General features: G+C 36.8%; 9 protein-coding genes across 9 annotated transcripts; 3 read left to right on the top strand and 6 right to left on the bottom strand.

Moving 5' to 3' along the window:
- Positions 1-16: 16 nt before the first annotated feature.
- On the top strand, positions 17-943 carry C9374_011854 (uncharacterized protein; the record flags this gene model as incomplete). The annotated part of the gene is made up of 1 exon (XM_044687555.1): positions 17-943. One exon carries the CDS (start codon positions 17-19, stop codon positions 941-943), a length of 927 nt encoding a protein of 308 aa, XP_044542939.1.
- A 35-nt stretch (positions 944-978) lies between these two features.
- On the bottom strand, positions 979-2,025 carry C9374_011855 (uncharacterized protein; the record flags this gene model as incomplete). Its single annotated transcript, XM_044687556.1, has 1 exon — positions 979-2,025. The coding sequence occupies one exon, from the start codon at positions 2,023-2,025 to the stop codon at positions 979-981; it is 1,047 nt and encodes a 348-aa protein (XP_044542940.1).
- Positions 2,026-2,196: 171 nt separating this feature from the next.
- Positions 2,197-3,885, bottom strand: C9374_011856 (uncharacterized protein; the record flags this gene model as incomplete). The annotated part of the gene is made up of 1 exon (XM_044687557.1): positions 2,197-3,885. The coding sequence occupies one exon, from the start codon at positions 3,883-3,885 to the stop codon at positions 2,197-2,199; it is 1,689 nt and encodes a 562-aa protein (XP_044542941.1).
- Positions 3,886-4,447: 562 nt separating this feature from the next.
- Positions 4,448-7,668, top strand: C9374_011857 (uncharacterized protein; the record flags this gene model as incomplete). The annotated part of the gene is made up of 6 exons (XM_044687558.1): positions 4,448-4,953; positions 5,444-5,814; positions 5,858-6,289; positions 6,388-6,519; positions 6,574-6,680; positions 6,772-7,668. The coding sequence occupies 6 exons, from the start codon at positions 4,448-4,450 to the stop codon at positions 7,666-7,668; spliced, it is 2,445 nt and encodes an 814-aa protein (XP_044542942.1).
- A 98-nt stretch (positions 7,669-7,766) lies between these two features.
- C9374_011858 (uncharacterized protein) lies at positions 7,767-9,891 on the bottom strand (the record flags this gene model as incomplete). Its single annotated transcript, XM_044687559.1, has 2 exons — positions 7,767-7,808; positions 7,849-9,891. 2 exons carry the CDS (start codon positions 9,889-9,891, stop codon positions 7,767-7,769), a joined length of 2,085 nt encoding a protein of 694 aa, XP_044542943.1.
- A 157-nt stretch (positions 9,892-10,048) lies between these two features.
- On the bottom strand, positions 10,049-10,686 carry C9374_011859 (uncharacterized protein; the record flags this gene model as incomplete). Its single annotated transcript, XM_044687561.1, has 2 exons — positions 10,049-10,499; positions 10,613-10,686. 2 exons carry the CDS (start codon positions 10,684-10,686, stop codon positions 10,049-10,051), a joined length of 525 nt encoding a protein of 174 aa, XP_044542944.1.
- Positions 10,687-10,849: 163 nt separating this feature from the next.
- On the top strand, positions 10,850-11,257 carry C9374_011860 (uncharacterized protein; the record flags this gene model as incomplete). The annotated part of the gene is made up of 1 exon (XM_044687562.1): positions 10,850-11,257. The coding sequence occupies one exon, from the start codon at positions 10,850-10,852 to the stop codon at positions 11,255-11,257; it is 408 nt and encodes a 135-aa protein (XP_044542945.1).
- Positions 11,258-11,383: 126 nt separating this feature from the next.
- Positions 11,384-13,630, bottom strand: C9374_011861 (uncharacterized protein; the record flags this gene model as incomplete). Its single annotated transcript, XM_044687563.1, has 1 exon — positions 11,384-13,630. One exon carries the CDS (start codon positions 13,628-13,630, stop codon positions 11,384-11,386), a length of 2,247 nt encoding a protein of 748 aa, XP_044542946.1.
- A 1,786-nt stretch (positions 13,631-15,416) lies between these two features.
- On the bottom strand, positions 15,417-15,713 carry C9374_011862 (uncharacterized protein; the record flags this gene model as incomplete). Its single annotated transcript, XM_044687564.1, has 1 exon — positions 15,417-15,713. The coding sequence occupies one exon, from the start codon at positions 15,711-15,713 to the stop codon at positions 15,417-15,419; it is 297 nt and encodes a 98-aa protein (XP_044542947.1).
- Between the last annotated feature and the right edge of the window lie 336 nt (positions 15,714-16,049).

The following is a 16,049-nucleotide window of genomic DNA, read 5'->3' on the forward strand; positions in this document are numbered from 1 at the left end:
GATTCAGCCAGAAAAAATGATCTCATCATCGTCCGCATTGTCCAGCAACATTGGAGTCAAGAGAGAAGAGTTGCTGTCGTATGACTCAGATTCTGCGACCATGAAACGATACTATAAACAAGTGCTTGGTGTTAAAAGCACAAATATTTGGCTCTTTGGTCCGCCAGGTGTCGGAAAATCCAAGTTGGTGAATTCCATCTTCAAGTCACTCCATGGCTCTTTTGAAATCGAGACAGCAGCGGTTTCAGGCTCAAAGAACGCCCATATAACCAAAGATTTAAAGTACATTCCACTCTCAACTCTTGGAAGATCTGGAGGTCGTCCAGGAAATATTTTCCTTGTCGATGCTTGGGGCAATGATGATACAAATTATAACGAAGCACTTTTCGAAAGTATTTTGAAAGGCAAAGTGGCAAACAACGCCCAAATGAATGAAAAATCATCCAAAAAGATTTCAGATGTGGAAGACAAGAACAAGCAAGTGCATGCGATTGTGTTTGTGATCACTGCAGCCTCCTGCTCAGAAAAGGCAGACTGTGCATCCTTGATGAAGTATTATCAACAAGCTGTGGAGAATCATTTGTATCCGATTGTTGTTGTAACTAAAGTGGATAACGTGAGCGAAGATTTGAAACAGCATCCAGAGCGTATGGACAATGATGAAGAGGTTACGAATGCTATTGGTGCCTTATGTAGCAATACAGGTATTGAGATTGATAGTGTATATCCAGTCAGAAACCTATCTGTGGATATCCAAAAGGAAAGAAATGATTTCATTGTGTTGAGGTGTTTGGAAATACTGGACGCAGCACTATTGGCTGCCGATAGATTCTTTGAATACCAATGTGTATTTGAAGGTCGTCTTAACAAGATCCAAGAATCAGCACTTCCCACAGTTGCAAACAAAGTTATTCGCTTGAATGCTAAATATCTTGGTCATTAAAATTGAATGTCAAATATATCTTGGTCATTATGAGTTCATTTGTTGGTGATGAAGAACGAATGAACAGCAGTTTGAAAAGTATGGGGAACAGAATAGACAAGCAAATCTTTCTTAAGGAATGAGAAAGGGACTTCAAAATACCCCATCGCACACGAGGTGAAATGTTCCTTATTAGCGATCTCTAACTCTTGGAAAGGTGTTAACTCTTGATACTCAGAGTTTCCTGCTTCTTGTACTGACTTGTAATTCTGAAATTTAACAAACAGGTATCCAGTACCATCTGTTACGTTGTTCTTGGTGTGATTTGTGCTTGCCATCCATTCACTTATTTCAGGGAACAGCTTTGTCATGTCCAACCTGGTTTCTCTAGAGTCACTTTTTCTAATACATACAAATATGACTAATTCTTTCCCAGATGCACTGCTTGGGTGAATACCCGAACAAAATGATGACTGATCCATAAAAGAAACATTTACATATTTCTTTCCACCTTCTTTGATCTCGGATTTTGTTGCAAAATGAATCCCTTTGCTGCCAAAACATGTTTTCATTTCATCAGCAAACTTTTTTACGGACATGGTTAATAAATCTGGCTCATAGTCGTTGTTGTATACAAATGTTACGGTGCCTAACACTTCGGGAGGTGGCGCAACTGGGGGTGTTTTGTTCGTCGATGACGACTGTGAAAATGCAGGAAAATGTGAGGAGGTTGATGAATGATGAGAAACATTATTCTGGACTGGGTATATAACTCTGTATTGTGGAGAGAAGTTTGTAGTGTTCACTTGTGAATTCAGAGAAGGATTGACAATTCCATAGCCAGATGTGCTAAATTGTTGTTGAGAATTGCTTCCGAAGCTGGAATGGGAGGTAACTGGTCTTGTGCTCTTTAACACATTCAAATCCTGCTGAATGTTGAAAACCGATTTCTCCAGCTGATCCAATCTTGAAGAAATTTTTTCAATAGCACGGTCTTGTTCTTTTATCTGCAACCGCAGAAGTGTAGAAAATCCGTCAAATATCTTGGTTATGGCTTGGCTTTCTTCGTAGTGACTAATTTGTGACGAGTTTCCTTGGCCCATTTTTTTGAATTCTTTGACGTGAACGTGATCGTTTTTTTTGTTACTTCGTGTAGGAAGTTACGAGGATCCTTTCCGTGTCAAACTGCGGCTTCTTGCAGAAATGAAAGAAGTCCATAGCTGGTTTCTCTGTTACTGAATCGAACAATCATTGAAATTTATAGTACAACTCTTTCAAGGTTGAACCTTCACTTGGACTTGACCCATCTTTTTACTGGCCTCCATCAAGTGTTTGTATTTAAAGTGCAAGACACTCAAATAAGCGTTGGAAACTTCTTTTTGAATTTGATCAAACAAATTACTCTTCAAATAGGTTTGCACTCGATCAACATCAAATTGATCCATTTGGTTCATAAGAGTGTCGTGAATGTCTCCACTCACGACTAATGGACATTCTCCAACATCTCCATCTAAATATTCGGTAAATATTTCAAACACGAGTTCATATTTTTCTTTCTCAATTTCTTTCCATTGTAATTGTTCAGAGGAGAAGGATGGAGTGTTGAGTGATGTGGTCGAATTTGCATCTTTCGATTTGGTTTTGTACTTCTTTTTCGATTGATCTACAGAAGTTGCGATTTGTTCACGTTGTTGGAGTTGCGTAAGGACATGAGGATGACGTTTCAAAATTTCTTCTTGTTTTTCACACAATTTTTCGTAATCCAAGGTCTTATCAATGAACGTGAAGACTTCCATTCCTCCCTCTTGCTGACAAAATTCCTTGAATTTCAACTTTTCCTTGTCATCTTCCATGGTGTCCATGAGCATTAAGCCAGTAGCCTTTTTCAGTTTCTTTGAAGATTTTCTTTCCTTTCGAATGGCCATGGCAAACACAATAATGACAATCGGAACCACTACCACGAGAGCAGTCACAACCAAAGTGAGATTGACAATACCAGCAATGAGAATGTATGAATTCTTTGACTCGGCAACACCACTCGAATACTGCAATACATTGCTCATAAAGTTGTTAAAGAGTTGTCTTTTTTGAACGTATTCTTTAGATTCTAATAAAGCTATGGCAGGTGCTGGTTGACCTTTCGTTACAAAATCAATAATCATATTGTCCATTTCCAAGGTAGGTTCATTGGTGTCGTTTAAAATATACAAATGTGGAGGTAAGAGTTGAGTTTTGAGTTGTTTTAAACCATAGGTAACATTCACTACATTGAGATAGTACGTTTCAAGGTAGGTCGTTTTGTTTCCATAGGCTGTCAATTGAACTGCACATTTCGTCTTCTCGCTAAACGATGATAAATCTCCCCTCAATAATAAAATGTCAGCATCTAAATCGGATTGAATGATATACGCATTAATCATCACTGCTGCAATTGCAACGAACGCCAAAATATTAACTGCCATGGCGCTCAAAGAGAGAATTTTCATCAAATTCAATTTAATCATTCGCCCGCAACATGTATGAATTTTCAACCGAATTGCACTCGATTGAGAATGAGAGGTTCCTGTTTTACTGATATTGTATTCGGTATCACTTTTTTCAACCTCCACCACGACATTGTTGAAAGGTTCATGAGCTTGCCTTAGAGAAGAATTGGAGATGTTGGTTTGTTTGAAAGAAGATGAAACAATAGTGCTACTCGCATTGATTGGTGTGGGTGATGAGGCTGTAGTTGGGGAGAGAGTGGTAGTCGCGCCAAAGGTTGTTTTCTTTTTTGGAGTGGTGGGTGGAGAAGAGGGAGGAGTTGGAGGCTCTAATGAGTCCGTGATGATACCTTCATGATGATGATGCTGGACCATCTTGCTGGTGGAGGAGTGTTGAGAGTCACTGTTCATTGGAGCATTCGAAGAGGGTGTTCTCTCTTCATCCGAGGGAAGAGGATGAGTGTTGTGATGGCTAGTCATCAGAGTTGTGTTCTGTTGCTTTCAAAGTGTTGTGGTCAGTGAGAAGAGTTATTTCAGGTTGGAATGGTTGGAATAACAGAGTGTTTACGTTTTTCTTGAGGTTGATACTTGAGAGAGATGTCATGGAGACTTTTGCATCTCTCTCATGCATCGTTCTCATACATTCTTACTTTCCAATGGTCATTCACTCCAAAAGTAAATATCGTGAGAGTAATCTATCAACGAATTTGCTCAGTCAATATCACAAACCATGACTGAAAGGACAAATTGTTTTTGATTCCTACTTTCTAAATCGAGTAGGTCCAAACATAACTGTGTGTCGGTCCTTAGCTGCAACGCTTGAAGCCATCTGAATAACCACCGACCAGATGTAAAGCTATCTTTTGTCTTTTCCATCTACATTGGTAGTCCTTCATTCGTACATTGTCAATCTCCCACTAATTTTTCCTGAGAGCTGCTGTCATGAGATGACATTGTTTGGCGTCCTCATAATATTTGGCAAGTTTTTAAAATTTACCTTGTTGCTTCACTCTTCTTTGTAGTGATTCCCACCATCATCATCATGCTGAAACGAAGAAGGAATTGCAGCAGTAGCACTTGTCTACCATGTTGCATGATAGCCTTTTGGCTCGTGTTTCTTGTGCTTTTCCATTCAAACCACGTGGTACATTCGGAGATCAAGTCTTCTCCAAGAGCGGCCCAACAACATCATCGTTTTTCTCATGCTTTGGATGGTATAAATCTATTGGGTAGCAGCTCCAAGAATTTTGTGGATTCATTCATGACTCTTGCTCAACGTCATGATGATTTCAATGAGAGAATGGTCCTCGTCGATGTTTATATCAAACAGCAGGTCATCTTGACTTCATACCATCTCAATGAATTTAAAAAAGAATTTAATCACGTGTTGAACGATGCTTCAGGAGGACGAGAAGAACACCATGTACCACCAACATGGAATGTCGTTGCAGGTTCAGACAATAGAATTTTTAGAAGTTGGATCTCATGGAAACAATTGTCAGAAATTTCCAAAAAGAGAAATTTACAATACATGGAACGCATGGAAGAGTAAGAAATGTGCATCGAATGAATTTTCCTTACTTTTCTTTAGATAGTTTAAAGTTTTCAACATTGAGAGTGGATGTGGTTGCAAGAAATGACTTGTCCTCATTCTTCGATTTCCAATTCATGAATCAAGCGAAACAAAAATTTGCATTGAAAATTCAACAAGTTCTGAGAGAACAATTCATACCACAGGTGCAGTCCCTCATGCTGCTGCTGCTGCAGTTACCAACCACCACGTTTAGTGATTCATTCAAACGAGAAGCACTTGACCAATCGATTCAAGCAATGACTCAATCCTTGATGGTTGAAATTGAACCCATTGTCGACGCACACCCCATCGATGAACAACAATTTGGTTTGAAAAAACAATCCTTTCGAATTTCACTTCCATCATCCATGATGACGACTCGAGATTACTCTTCTGTGTTGCATTCATTCCTTTCCAACACACACAACTCTGTTCCATTCAATCATTTTGAAACTCTATTCCAAGATTGAATGCATGGCTTGGTGAAGAATTTCTTACTCTTCTCTTTGAATCTCATGAACAAGTGGAATTGGTGTCTCGAGAATTTCAACAAACTTTATTAACGTTGGGAAGTAATGATGTCGTGCAAACCAATACTCTTACCAATGATCCAAGATATTTATGGAATCAAGGAGTGACTGGAAAGGATCAAATTGTTCATTTGATTGATTCTGGTTTGGATGTGAATCATTGTTACTTTTCTAAAAAGGGTGGTGTTGAAGATTATTTTACAGTTCCAAATGTGAATAATCGAAAAGTAGTGTTTTATGAGAGAGCAAAAATCAGTGGAGATCGAGAAGATAAAAACGGTCATGGAAGTCACACAGCAGGAATTAGTAAGTTGTCTTTCTTTTTCATTTTTACTAAAATAAGTAAAAGTTGCTGGAAATCCTGAAGTTGGTGCCACTTCCAGTGATTCACCCATTCTCCAAGACATTGGAATCGCAAAAGATGCTAAAATTTACATGACCGATGCAGCCGTGAGTGCCTTATTCTATGTGGACAATATCACTCTCTATTTGAACAATGCATTCAAAGTTGGCTCTCGAATTTCCAGTAATAGTTGGGGAAATGTCAATAATTTCGATTGTATCTTTGATTGTATATGTTTCGAGTCGAACAGTAATCGAACGAAACCAGTCACTAACGAATATTGTTTGAAACAATTTGGAAAATTGTGTTGTCAAATAGGAAATGATTATGATATTAACTCGGAACGAGTGGATGAATTCTTGAACAAGAATGATGAAATGATTGTAATTTTTGCAGCTGGTAATAATGGTAATTATGGAAAAGAGGGATCTATATTATGTAAGTTTATGGAAATTCATCCTTTCAAACTCTATATATTTCCTTAATATATTCCTTCAATTATTTGTATAAATACCACCAACGATCCACACATACAGCTCCAGCAGCTGCCAAAAACACGTTAGCCGTTGGAGCATGTTATTCATCATTACGAGAATATTCGAGATATACGCCTAATGTGAATATTTCCATTTATAATCATGAAAATTTGGGATACTTTTCAGCAAGAGGTATGTTTCATAAAAATGAAAGTACAGGACTTGTCGCGAACAGCATGTGACCAGGTCCAACCTTTGATAATAGAATTAAACCAGAAGTGGTTGCTCCAGGTGTTGCTATTTGGAGTGCACGAACTCGAAATCCTTTTTGTGATACCACTGCATTGATTCAGGTAAGTATGAACACATTCGTTCTTTCCTTAAATATTTTTCCTTAACAACACATTGTATCACCATGGTTGCAACTCGATGGTTCGTTCACAGAAAACTGGAACTTCAATGGCTGCTCCATCGGTTGCTGGTTCAGCAGCACTCATTCGAGATTATCTCCTCCAAAACAATAAGAAACGTCTCCTTCAATATGAATTAATCAATAAGGCACCTTCTCAAACTCTGAGTGGAACATTGGTCAAGGCAATTTTAATTCATTCCGCTTCAGTCATGAATGGAAGTGTGAAATTAGATGGAGATTTCTCCAATGATGAGCATTATGTGGCACTCTCTCAACAAGTGTATCCCAACAAGTATGTGGGGTATGGAAGAGTGAATTTGGGAAATTTATTGAATTTTGATGAGGTCGGACGAAATTCACTCTTTTTAGTGAATCGATTTGAATTGGATACTTCTCAGAAATTGTCACTAAAATTTAGAGTCAAATCATTACCAACAGCAGCACCACTATCCAACGCAGGTCTCATTAAGGCAACTCTGACATGGTATGATTTGAAAGGAACTCTTACTTCACCCACTCAATCCTCAATCAAACAATTAATTAATGATTTAAATTTGTCAATGGAGTTAAGAGAACATGATCAAGCCAATATAACAGTGAAATGTGTTGGAAATGGCAAATGTGTGACTTCTCTTTCCAGTGATACCTTTTTGAATGATGATTTAGTGTTTGATTCGGTCAATAATGTGGAAAGAATTGAAATGGTACCAAACACAAATGACCTTGATTTGAAATTGAATTCCATTCTGACCATTGTCATTGAAGCTTCTCCAAAGAATGTTGGAGCTCAAAACCTGAGTTTCATTCTAAGTACAAGTCACGCAGAAACAGAATTAGAATTTATTGGGTTTAGTGTTTCAGATGCTTCCCTTCCACTCTCATCTTACATGTTACTCATTCTCCTCCTCAGCACATGGTTAATGATTTAAAACGTATGCACCCAAATATTGTTTCCACGTGTTGTACCGTTCTGCCCCCCAATAGCTCTTGTCTCGTAAACCTGTAAAGCGAACGATTTTTTCTTTCATCAACCAAGATTCAGGAATGTGACATCCAAAATATTCATGTTCTAATCTCAGATTTTTCAAATCTTTACAAAACTTCATAACTTCATCCAATGAAATATTTGTTGGATCTTGATTGAAACATGCGTTGAAAATCTCATCCGAAATGTCTCCCCATGATTTCACATGTTCAATTGCGATTTCAGAAAACCAATGACGATCGTAATTTTGTTCAGTTTTGGTATAATATAGGATTGAATTCAATCCCTTTTTGTGACCTTTTACACAGTCCATAATAAATGTGGTATCTTGTTTCAATTCTGTTGAGGCAAAATGAAACACGTCCGCAGGGTGTACTTGGTTTCTTATTGCATCCAATAGAAAATCTCGATCGTTCCGAAAGTCATCAGGGAGATCATTCCAATAGGTTGCATTCTTTTTAAGGGCAGCAATCACTTCTTGATCCTTTCTTTCAACAAATCTTGGAAGAACATCGCTAAAATCAATTTCATCGTCGAAGCCATGTGGGTCATTTAAAATTCTCAACAATAACTCTTTGTTTTCACGACATTGCTGTGGAATATCATCAAACGCAAACCAATAAGGATCATCACTTTTAAGAGCAGCCAAGATAATTTCTGTGTCATTTCGAAATTCCTCGGGTATCATAAAATTACCACTTTCCTCCTTCTCATATAAGGCTTGTCCATTTCTCCTTATAAAAGCCAATACTATTTCTCGATCGTTTAGATGTTCGGGAAAAATGTCCTTCAATCCAATTTCCTTTAATTTCACAGCTTTCAATACAAAATGTCTATCCTTTCTCAAATGCATTGATCCATATTTCAAAATAAGAGGTATATCTTCGCGCTTCCCAAAAGAAGATTCATCGTACTTCCAAGGTGGATCATAATTCTTGTAAATTCTGGTCAGTACTTGTTCAATAATTGGATCATTATCGAGAGCTAGTTGTGATAATGAAAATGCAAACTCCCCTTGATACTGGAGAGTGTGTTGATGATTATGGTGTGCTTGATAATACTCGTCTGGTAATTCAAGAAGCATTTGAAGCGCTGATTGTATCGGATCTATGTAACGATCAATACTTGAATCATTGAGAAAATATTGTTGGAAAATCTTCATCTTATCATCCATGGAAATGTTGGTTTCCCAAACCGATAGAGATAAACAATCACATGCTTCTGGAATACAAGCTTGGATTTGTTTCTCTTGAATTATTCCACCAACTATTGTAAAACTTGGCAAAGCAATTCGCAGTATTTCGAGAGCAAATTCTTCTTTGTCCACCCAATCTAGATAGGACAACGAGTAAGGAGTTGATAAAACAACATCCAAACAGAATTTTCGATCATTTTTCAGTCGTTTAGATGCGAATTGAATATTTTTAGCATTGCATTGAATCGCATGTTTCATAAATTCTTCATTATCTTTCAGTCTTTCAGAAATTTGAAACATCTCACAACGTTTCTCACTGATTGCTTTCTTTGCTTTCTCAATATCATCAAGATCAAATACAAAATCGAGTCCATATCTGTTTCGATAAATATTTGCCAATTTTTCTTTCCAGTCTTTGAATTGTGTGAAAACCTCCACGGGAATATATTCCAAAATGTCATGTTCTCGCTGTTGTAATTGATACCAAATTTCTTCTTGAAATGGTTTCCAAAATTCCACAGAATGAACTTGCTCTTGATTAGCTTTATACAACTTTGCAATGTCAAGAAATTGCACCTGTGCAAAGGCGAACAGCTTTTTCTCGTAGTGGTTACTATTGAAACATCTTGCCCATTTAAGCACACACTCGTGATCGTTTATGAATTCGATTTTTATCTTGTCTGTTTTTGATTTGGCCACCCATTCCTCCCTTGCGAGTAACCACTTTGCGAATCCTTTGGATTGATTTTCAAATTTTCTTTTCAACAAATCATAGAGATGGTGAATGTGAGGATTATATATTTGAGAATGTTGATTCATCAACAATGAAGAAGAGACATGATGAAAATCAAGTAAAATAAGCTGCACTTGATCGGTGGTGGTGTTGGATAATTTCAAGTGTTTGTTTGTGGGCAAATAAATTGCAACGTGATGATCGTCATTCATTGGATGACCAGAAAGTTTTCGTTTCATTTTTTTAAGTTGGCAGTTGCCACAGATAGTTCAACCATGACCCAACAGCATTGGCAACGAGCTGTCTTGGGTTCGATTCCCCCAATCTTTCGAGGTTGTTGTCAGGCCCTATACTACCGGGGTACCGCGCGTAAGGGTGTTCAAGAATGGGATTGAATCAAGTAAGCACTTCTCGCAATGTAATTCTTTCATTAGGATCCAACATCAACATTCTCGCAACAATGTCAATAAATTCTTCTGAATACGATGTCGTCGTCGCATCTTTCAAACTTTCCACTTGAATCAACTTCTTTTTCAGAAATTTCTTCATATCTTCACCTTCCATACAGAATTGAGCCAATGCCAATGTCGTGTTACAAGTCATCAATTGAAACAGCGTCACTCCAAGTGCAAACATGTCACTATGCACAGAAAAAGGTGCAATTTCTTGATTGGAATGTTTGGAATGAATTAATTCAGGAGCCATAAATAACAATGTTCCAGGTCGAGAACCATGAGTGGTGAGGAGATCGATCGATTTGGATAATCCAAAATCTGCCAATGCCACTTGAATGGTTTCAGTGGACAAGTCGTAATCACGTACGAGAATGTTTCCTGGTTTGATATCTCTGTGACATTTTACAAAATGTGAAATATTGTAAATGGTGATTTTGTTTACAAAATAATTATTATTTTCAATTAATTTTGCTTGTAAAAAAATTCGTAATAAACAGAAACTCACCGATGTAAAATATTATGTTGAGTAAATATCCAATTCAACGCCTCACATAATTGTCGTGTCACTTGTCTCAACATCTGTCGATGATATTTTCAATATCATTCCAAATGAAACAAGACAGAGACCATCAAGACCAAATACGATTGGACAGAGTTGGGTGACATTATAGAACCAATCAAAATTTGGATTCCATTCGTTTCTAAAAAGTTCATTCCCACAACGTACTTTCTCGAACTGAATATGCAAATGAAAGGAGAAAAAGATGAAAATGATCGTCTCTTGAAAATCACGAATCATTTACCATATGAGTATTATTGTTGCTCCCCATCACCAGAACATATTAATTATATTGTTATTGGTGAATTTGAAAGAGCTTGTCGCACTTATGCCATGCTTTCAGATGCTGAATATGAAGCTCCAACCATTCATACTCTATTGTTTAATTTGAATATACCTGGTATTGAGGTTTTCCTTACAAAAGAATTCAAATTGAAACAATATTCGAATAATAACATTGTGGAATTCGATAAATTGGAGCAGCAATGGAACAGAACACATCAATCACACAACATGCTGCAAAATTTCAAAAACAATCCAACGCACATATCACCGTTGGTGGAGGAATTACCTATCACAAACAACAATTGATACGTCTGGCATGTTTCAAAATATGAATGTGAATTTGGGAAATTTTGAATTTTAACAGTTTTGACATTTCTAAAAACTTGTGACTTTTTGTGAATGTAAGAATTTGAAGTGAAAATATGAGTGATTTCAACTGATATTGAAAACATATGCACCCAAATATTGTTTCCAGAAATTGTAACCTTTTTCTGCATTCTTCCAATAGTTCTTGTTTTGTAAACCTTCAAAGCGAACGATTTTTTCTTTCATCAACCAAGATTCAGGAATGTGACATCCAAAATATTCATGTTCTAATCTCAGATTTTTCAAATCTTTACAAAACTTCATAACTTCATCCAATGAAATATTTGTTGGATCTTGATTGAAACATGCGTTGAAAATCTCATCCGAAATGACTCCCCATGATTTCACATGTTCAATTGCAATCTCAGAATACAAATTACTATCATAATATTGTTTTCTTTTCATGTTACCTAGAAATGAACTCAATCCCTTTTTGTGAGCTTTTACACAGTCCATAATAAAACTGGTATCTTTTTTCAATTCTATTGAGGCAAAATGAAACACGTCCGCAGGGTGTACTTGGTTTCTTAATGCATCCAATAGAAAATCTCGATCGTTCCAAAAGTCATCAGAAAGATCATTCCAATAGGTTGCATTTTTTTTAAGGGCAGCAATCACTTCTTGATCCTTTCTTTCAACAAATCCTATTAGAATATTGCTAAAGTCAATGTCATAGTCGAAACCATGTGGGAGATTTAAAATTCTCAACAATAACTCTTTGCTTTCACGACAGTGTTGTGGAATGTCATTAAACGAACAAGGGTCTTTGCTTAAAAGAGCAGCCAAGATAATTTCTATGTCATTTCGAAATTCCTCGGGTATTATAAAATTACCACACTTCTCCTTCTCATATAAGGCATGTCCATTTCTCCTCATAAAAGCCAACACTATTTCTCGATCGTTTCGATGTTCGGGAAAAATGTCCTTCGAACTTATTTCACTGAACACACATTTCAAAGCATTCAATACAAATTGTCTATCCTTTCTCAAATTCATTGATCCATATTTCAAAATAAGAGGTAAATCTTCTCGTTTCTCAAAAGAAGATTCATCATACTTCCAAGGTGGATCATAATTCTTGTAAATTCTGGTCAATACTTGAACAATAATTGGATCATGAGTTAGTTTTGATAATGAAAATGCAAACTTCCCTTGATACTGGAGAGTGTGTTGATGATTATGGTGTGCTTGATAATATTCGTCTGGTAATTCAACAAGCATTTGAATCAAAGCTGATTGTATCGAATTATTGTAACCATTAATTCTTGAATCATTGAGAAAAAATTGTTGAAAAATCTTCATCTTATCATCCATGGATAATTTGGTTTCCCAAACTGATCGAGACAACCAAAAACATGCTTGTGGAATACAAGCTTGGATTTGTATGTCTTGAATTTTTCCATCAACGATTGTAATATTTGGCAATGTAATTCGTAGTATTTCGAGAGCAAATTCTTCTTTGTTCAACCAATTTACATTGATGAACGAGTCAGGAGATGAAATAACAACATCCAAACAGAATTTTCGATCTTTTTTCAGTCGTTCAGATGCGAATACAATATTATTAGCATTGCATTGAATGGCAAGTTTCATAACATCTTCATTGTCTTTCAGTCTTTCAGAAATTTGAAACATCTCACAACGTTTCTCACTGATTGCTTTCTTTGCTTTCTCAATATCATCAAGATCAAATACAAAATCGAGTCCATACTCGCTTTGATAAATATTTGCCAATTTTTCTTTCCAGTCTTTGAATTGTGTGAAAACCTCCACGGGAAGATATCCCAAGATGTCATATTCTCGCTGTTGTAATTGATACCAAATTTCTTCTTGGAATGGTTTCCAAAATTCCACAGAATGAATTTGTTCTTGAGTAGCGTTATACAACTTTGCAATGTCAATAAATTGCACCTGTGCAATGGCGAACAGCTTTTTCTGGTAAGTATAATAATCATTGAACCATCTTGTCCATTTAAACACACACTCGTGATCGTTTATGAATTCGATTTTTATCTTCTTGTCTGTTTTTGATTTGGCCAACCATTCCTCCCTTGTGAGTAACCACTTTGCGAATCCTTTGGATTGATTTTCAAATTTTCTTTTCAACAAGTCATAGAGATGGTTGATGTGAGGATTATATATTTGAGAATGTTGGTTCATCAACAATGAAGAAGAGACATGATGAAAATCAAGTAAAACAAGTTGCACTTGATCGGTGGTGGTGTTGGATAATTTCAAGTGTTTGTTTGTGGGCAAATAAATTGCAACGTGATGATCGTCATTCATTGGATGACCAGAAAGCTTTCGTTTCATTTTTTTAAAGTTGACACACCGTAAGTCGGTGTGGTTCATTCTGAACACTAGATGAAATCCTTACGAACATACCCAGAGCATCAAATCGAAGCAACACCTATTAACCTGCAAATAACAACAAGCAACTCAGTCTGTAACTTCCCGTAGATAAACCAAGATGGGTGGAAACATTTATCGCAACCTCTTGTGGATGTATTACACACGAAATAACATAGAACAAGAGTTCATAATGTGCCTGTTCTATGCGAAAATTTTCCCACGGTTATCTATGTACGTGCCTTGATGATGATTTGGATGAGGGTTGCTCTTTAGAGAGCTGTTTTAGTTGTGGATTTGTTGACATTTTTTGACTTTCAGTCAACCTTATTGTTTTCGTTACAAAACACTTCCGTTCTTTTCAGAACATTCAATGTTATGTAACTTCAAACAATACTTGATTAATACCAATGGGTTTGTCCAGAGAATAATTATTTCATCAAAGTGGTGGACATGTTTTTCTTGGCCTTCTGATATAAAGGAGAGCTGAGGAATCTGACTTCCATCGTCCTGCCACTTTCACTGCATCCATATTTCTCACCCTTCTTCACCATTTCGGTGGCTCCACCGATTCTTAAACTCGGTCCGGTAATTTTCGCCTCTGGTTTAACTTTCCTAATAGCAGACTGGATGATCGACTGAACCTTTTGTCTTGATAACAATTTGTTATCTCGATATGAAAATAGAGGAGAAGTGTTCTTCTTAAACTTTTTAACCATATTCATATCTGTGGAGGTTATCCCGAGATAAAAATTGTGGGTATCCCTGAAACCTTGAAGTTATCCGTCCCGCCAAATTCTAGATATCCAAGCCAACACTAGAGCATACCTGTCTAACCTCTCAAAACAACCGTTAAAAATTAAACAAAAAAAATTCCTCTCATCGTCAACGTTGTCCTGAACAAATCCAACACTATGAATTGATGACCTTCGCATTGTCAGTTGGATCAACATGCAATGAAGCAAAAACATACTTCATCAAAAAATCTTATTCTTCATTGATGATAGTTGTAAGCGTAGTCAGTGTAAATACCACTCTGCTATCCAACTAGACCACAGTACGTTGCTTCATCCAAACAATTGGCTTCGTACTTCAGAGCAACCAATAATCTTCCTGCCCTATACTTAGCTACTATTGGTCTTTCAACCTCTGGTGTTTGCTTTCGAGTAAAAGTTTTGTGCTGTTGTTGAGAGAAAACTTTCATTTTTTAGATTTTGCATGTTGAAAATAAAGACAACTTTGAAGAGACAGCCTGGCTTGACTACAGTCAATAATGTAACTCTACAACAGCCAAGCACAGACATTGGAGTGTATTGTCTGAATTCGAAATCATTTTGCAATAAAACTTTTTGGTCGACCAGTAATATCGCTGCATTCAATTTTGGTATAAAACGGAGAAGAGCTAAAATTTTCAACAGTTCTATCAAACAAACGTTTGAGCTTGCAACATCACACAGAAGACGTCCGATAGAATTGATACCTCTTTTATTGTTGTTTCATTCTTCATGGTTCTCTCACACTTTGGCCAAATATTTGGGATAACCACAATTTTTTTGAGGGATATTTTTCCAAGATATACTTGGTTAAAATGGCTACAGTGCAGAATTCAGGACTTTCCTAAATTGGTTCAACAATCATTGGTGTATCTCGTGCATTCTTGTCAGTTTTATGACCTGCAAGATTCACTTTAATTCGACCTTCGGTAATGAATGTGATATCGTCCCACTGAAGTTGGGATATTTCGCTTGGTCTACACAATCACAGGGAGAGCACAGGTCAAATAGTAATTAAACCCTTCGTTTGGAGCCTTCGGTTTAAATTGAGTAATGTAATTCTTGATGTAGTCAGCCATGAAAGGATCCCTTTGCAAAGGATTTCTGTCACAAAGGTTACATGATTTAAGGGCTCCTGTTTTGACTCGATAATAAAGTGGATCTTTCAATAATTGCCAATCTTCCAAATCTGCAAAGAATTTAAGGGAAGATTCAACCTTATCAATGAGATAACCTTTTCCTACATGAAGTAGATAAGCGATGAAATCTGTCATGGAATGTTCGTTGTAATCGGAATGAGTGCAAACCAACCATCCTCTTAAGATGGCATAAACTCGAGTTATTCTTGAAGAGTAGTGTCAGCCAATGTTACACTCAAACAAAGACCTTTAACATCTAATAAAGAGCACCGTCCAGATCCCACGCTGCAAAGACCCAATCTTTGTTGTTTGAGAGTTCTGATGAGTGCCAATTTCTGAGCATATTTTTGGTGTGAGAACGTCATTTCCGACACTGAACCAACATCAACCGATATCAATAATTTCACATCGATGAGTGTAATCATGAAAATTTGGGATACATTTCAGCAAGAGGTATGTTTCAGAATAAGA

This window comes from Naegleria lovaniensis, assembly GCF_003324165.1.
Source record: "Naegleria lovaniensis strain ATCC 30569 chromosome Unknown tig051, whole genome shotgun sequence".
In the NCBI taxonomy this organism is placed as follows: Eukaryota; Heterolobosea; class Eutetramitea; order Acrasida; family Naegleriidae; genus Naegleria; species Naegleria lovaniensis.